Source organism: Osmia lignaria, chromosome 10, assembly GCF_051020975.1.
Source record: "Osmia lignaria lignaria isolate PbOS001 chromosome 10, iyOsmLign1, whole genome shotgun sequence".
NCBI classification, from domain to species: Eukaryota; Metazoa; Arthropoda; class Insecta; order Hymenoptera; family Megachilidae; genus Osmia; species Osmia lignaria.
Window position 1 is genome coordinate 10,346,960 of NC_135041.1, and position 4,655 is coordinate 10,351,614.

At 38.9% G+C, this 4,655-nt stretch overlaps 1 protein-coding gene across 5 annotated transcripts in view; it reads left to right on the forward strand.

Moving 5' to 3' along the window:
• The window catches only part of Gycbeta100B (guanylate cyclase soluble subunit beta-1-like), a 68,669-nt gene extending 68,027 nt beyond the window's left edge, over positions 1 to 642 (forward strand). For 2 of the 5 annotated variants that reach the window (XM_034339848.2, XM_034339849.2), the window contains exon 13: positions 51 to 625. In XM_034339848.2, the coding sequence (XP_034195739.1) occupies positions 51 to 180 (130 nt within the window). In that variant the 3' untranslated portion in view covers positions 181 to 625. Of the gene's footprint in view, positions 1 to 50 lie in introns of all 5 variants that reach the window. The other 3 variants (XR_004583230.2, XM_034339845.2, XM_034339846.2) reach the window with 3 other exon arrangements.
• Positions 643 to 4,655: the final 4,013 nt, after the last annotated feature.

Genomic DNA, 4,655 nt, shown 5'->3' on the forward strand with positions numbered 1-4,655 from the left:
TAGCGATAGAAGTATGTTTAAACATTAAATATTTTATTTATTTATTGCAGGTATCTGTGCATGCCTGAGAACCAGGATCCACAATTTCTGCTGGAATACAGAGGACCCGTGACCATGAAGGGCAAATCAGATCCCATGAATGTTTGGTTCCTATCCAGAGAAAGAGAATTAGCCGCATAAATTTAAAACAATCTAATTTTTACAGTTCTGTACTATGGAAAAGGTAATCCCAGAGCGACTCTCTAAATTTGACTTCCAATGAATTCGTTTGATATTCAGGTAAAAAGGTAAATTTCAAATATTGTAACTAATAAATGGAGTTACCGTGTAATAAAGGTAATCAGTACTTTAATTAATGCAGCGTAAAAAAGACTTCCCCGGAGAATAGTCTGCAAGTCATAAAACGAAACGAATAGTGCTCATTAACTTTCATTATCCTTCCCGTTTTCCATTCGTCCACTGTCACAATAGGAATAACCATACCTAATTTGGCACACGGTTATGTGGATTAACATGTTGGCCATCAAAACTCAAAAGCAGTATGTTATATAATAATAATTACATAAGGATACCTTTATTTTATTTTTTAGTGAATTTTGTTTTTTTCGTTCAATTTTCTATATGAAATTATTAATCTTATGCAGCTGCATTTGCCTGAGGCATGCAGTACGTTGCACCGAATGCACATAATTATGAATTACAAAATGAAAAGATTATCGTTAATGTAATTAATGATTAAATATGTTAGAATTCACTTAGTGAAACAGTGAATAATGTGACCCCAAATTTCTGACCGGTAATGGAAGTGTCACTGATATGGACAAGTGTCATCCTCAGGTATCCGGAATTTCTTTTTCTGTTTCGCGCTGTACACAACCCGTCGAGAAGCTGTATCCAGCTACCCAGAGGTCGTCAGCACGAAGCACCTCACCCTTAAAGTGAAAAAGAAAAAAAAATGGACGTATAGAAGCAAACAGAACCCGATGGAATTCTCGAAGCTGGAAGGTGTAACGGAACCTGTTCTACTCCCCAACACGTCCCACGCAAGGTCAACACATCGAAGCTGGTGCACGACACGATCATCGATACGGCACAGATTTCAACCTCGATTTTTCCTTCTTTCCACAGAAATATCTCAATACTTGCTTTTCCTTGTTGAAGTAATACTTCATGCTCATTACAGACTAATCATTTATTTTCTTTCTACTCATAGGGAAGCATTTGAAGTTCATCCTCATCAATTAGAACTTGAATTTGTGGGTTTATACAGTGATCCACGATAATATCTGTCTTCTTCATTTACACGTCATTTTCTTCTATAAATGTGAAAATTAGCTTCAAAGTCAAATCATTACTCCCATCCTTTCGCGTATAACTTTTGAAATAAATTCCAGTTAAACTGAAAGCTACGGTGAAACCTGCTTGCAATAAGCGTCTAATTTGATCGAGGTTTGCAGTACGTTCGAATCGAATGTACAACCGCGATTGTGCCAACACGTTGAAAGTACGAACGAGTTGTGTTCGCGTGAAAGTTGTTTGAAGGAGGAAATATAATCTTAAATCTGAGTTTTTTGCCCTGTTTGAATTTATGTTACGCTTACTTTATGACATACCAAAATATACTTATTAGTTGCTCGTTAAGGAACGCAAAAAAATGTTAATAGACGCAAATTTGCTTGTAGACATTTGATTATTTGATAATTAATTAAAATCTGATCACAGGAGAATGTAATTTAATTTCAGATCGAAAAACGCACCATGTGTCTACATCATAAAAAAAAAAGAATATAGAATTCATAATCCTTCCATACAAAAGCCATTCATCCTATAAAATATACAGCTGTCAAGGTGTTAATATCTACGCACAAAGCAAATAAATAAATACACGTGTCTCCCATTGAACTACGATTCAGACATTATTGCGCGTGATCACGATAGCGACAAGATAAGAAAAAAAATAAGAATTCCCAAGAGTGTATCGTACTTTTCTAGACACGTAGCTTGTTATTTTAACTGTTTATAAAGTCGCTTATTCAATCGCATGCCGCGGTAAGTGGTATGCAGAGTACAGGTTTCACGGCATGGAAAGAAAGGCGAACAGTAACCAACTGGTTTACCGGGTGAGGTATGTGGAAAATAAGGCCAAATAATAAGGAGTAAAAGAAACATCGGACGTTGTGTGCGATTAACCGATCGATGCCGACAACAGGGAACCCACGAAACCGTGATTCAACCCTCGAATCACGAAGACGGCTCTCTGGTGACCCAATGTATGATTCAAAATTTGAATTTTATATTTTTCTGCTATAAGAAAATCTTGCATTTGGACATTTGAACGTCGTCATGCGACAAATGGTAAATTAGGGGTGGGAATTCGCGAGCAGGGGTTGAATATCGACTGTCGATACGTAGGGAGGGTAGGAAACCAGCTCTCCATGCTACAACGACGCTCGGAATCATCTTCATTTACAATGAACATTTCCTGCATAAAAAGCGATAATTCCAAAATCGATTTCTACTCATTTGAATAGAGATACCTGTCGATTTATGGCAAATCGGAGTGAATTAGCCTGACATTCTTTTGCTCTCAGGCGACTGTTACTTATCCGGTGAAACGAGTAAGCAGGAAGATAAATTCGTTAGGAACAGAGGTCTCTAAAAGTATAAGAAATTCGTAAACTTATAGGACACAGATGGAATTCTGTGCACGATGCTTGTGCAAGGAGAAACGAAATCGATTTTTGTTGAATAAAAAATGAAGCGAACGTGCTGAAATTTATCCGACGATGAGAAAGTATCGATCCGTCTCGCAAGGTAAATGAACTATTATTAAAACAAGCGGTGTTTCAGTCTACAAAGTTAGTATAACAATAATAAACGAGATTAGACGTCGATAGACGTGGACCTTGCTCATTACACCACGTAGCTCTCGGTAAATAAGATTAAAGGTATCGAACCCGTAACAGTGTGTGCGGGAAGTACTTGAAGGTCTCCCTAAATGAGACTAATATACAAGTTCAATATAGTTGGTGATTGTATGAACATGATACTGAAAGGTCAGACATCGCAGAAATTAGCTTAAATAGTCCAGAGTAACATCGATAATTGCTGTAACTTATTGAGCATCCATTGGAAGTGAAATTCAAATACTGTTAAAGGCTCGGATATTACATAAATTAATTCAGAGCACTATCGAAGGAAATGCTATCGGTAACTATTAAGTAATTATAGAAAAATTAATCGAGGTACTGATCACTCATTAATTGTATTTATAGCTCCTATTATTTAACATTTTTATTTCAGACCTTACAACCTATAATTCCCAGACCGATTCTTCAGGTTCTCTGAACAGGTTGTAGTTTCATCGCGTCAGCCTGATCCTAGCTTCGAACGCTTCTTCTTTTTCATCCCATGTTGAGATCGCCGTCGACAGGGTTGCCGACAGCACATGGACTTCTCATGTAGCCACCTGTTCAGGTACTACATGCAATAAAGACGAGTAAATCCTGAGGTAGAATAAATTTACTGATTTTTCTAACAGAGAGCACTTTATCCTTGATTACTTTACAGCTATCTTGTCCAATGTACTTTAACATCGGTAATCGTACCATTCCAATTAAATTTTACGCATATTTAAACAGAATTTTCTCTTGTTGCAAAAAATAAGAGTTACCAGTGCAAACATCTTCTATCAAGAATTATACCCGTTCTGCTTTCCCGTAGAAATAATTACACGGTCGTTTGTAACGCTTACAGCTAACGCGATGAAACGGAAGCAAAAAAAAAAAGAGAATCGAGTTGCGCAACTCGTGTCTACATCCCATCGTTTCCGCGATGCAAAGAGAAAATTCGCGAGTCTGTGAATTTATTGTTAGGTCGTTTTTCATTCACGAAGCCATTCATGTACGCGCTCGCGTCACCTTTGTCACACAGACGGCAGAGCATTCAGTGAACGTTCCGCGGTGTTGGTGAAATTTCGGCAGGTGTAGCCCAGGGTATCAGGTAGACGAGGTCGTTTGTATGCTCGGGCACACAGACGCGCGAACACGAGAAAGCCAGTGAACGGTAAAGAACGGGTATTTAAATGAGATACCGGATAGTCGATTCTACCTGGCTCGGTAGAGGACGCCACGTCTTCCTCGGCAAGTGCTTACGTGCCAGACGACTTCCAGGACCCGTTCCTCTCCTTCCTTCTCCACGGTAGCCTGTCTTTTTCCCTCGTTCCTCGGTACATAAGCTTTCCAGCTCTGCTCCTTTCACTCGGCTGTTCGTTTGTTCACTCGCACCTTTCCACGAGTGCTTATTTACCTACTCACACACGTGCCTTTCTTTCACTCGCTCCCTCATTCACTCGCATACTTGTTGATTTTCTCTCGCTTCCTCGATTGTTCTCTTTCCCTGTCTCCTACATTTACTGTCCTCTCGTGTACACCTAGGTGCACAGTTGTCTTTCCTTAAGACTGAATGGAAGGAGAAAAGCTCCACCATTTTTCTGCCTTTCTTATGTTTTGATTTACAGTCCCTGTATGTGATACCTGAATAGATCAGAACACCACAGTTTGTCGTAGAGATATGCTTCGGGGTTGTGATAAATGATGATGATAACACGTGTGGAAAATCGTGAGCTAACTTAAAGGCAATGCCACCAATAAAAT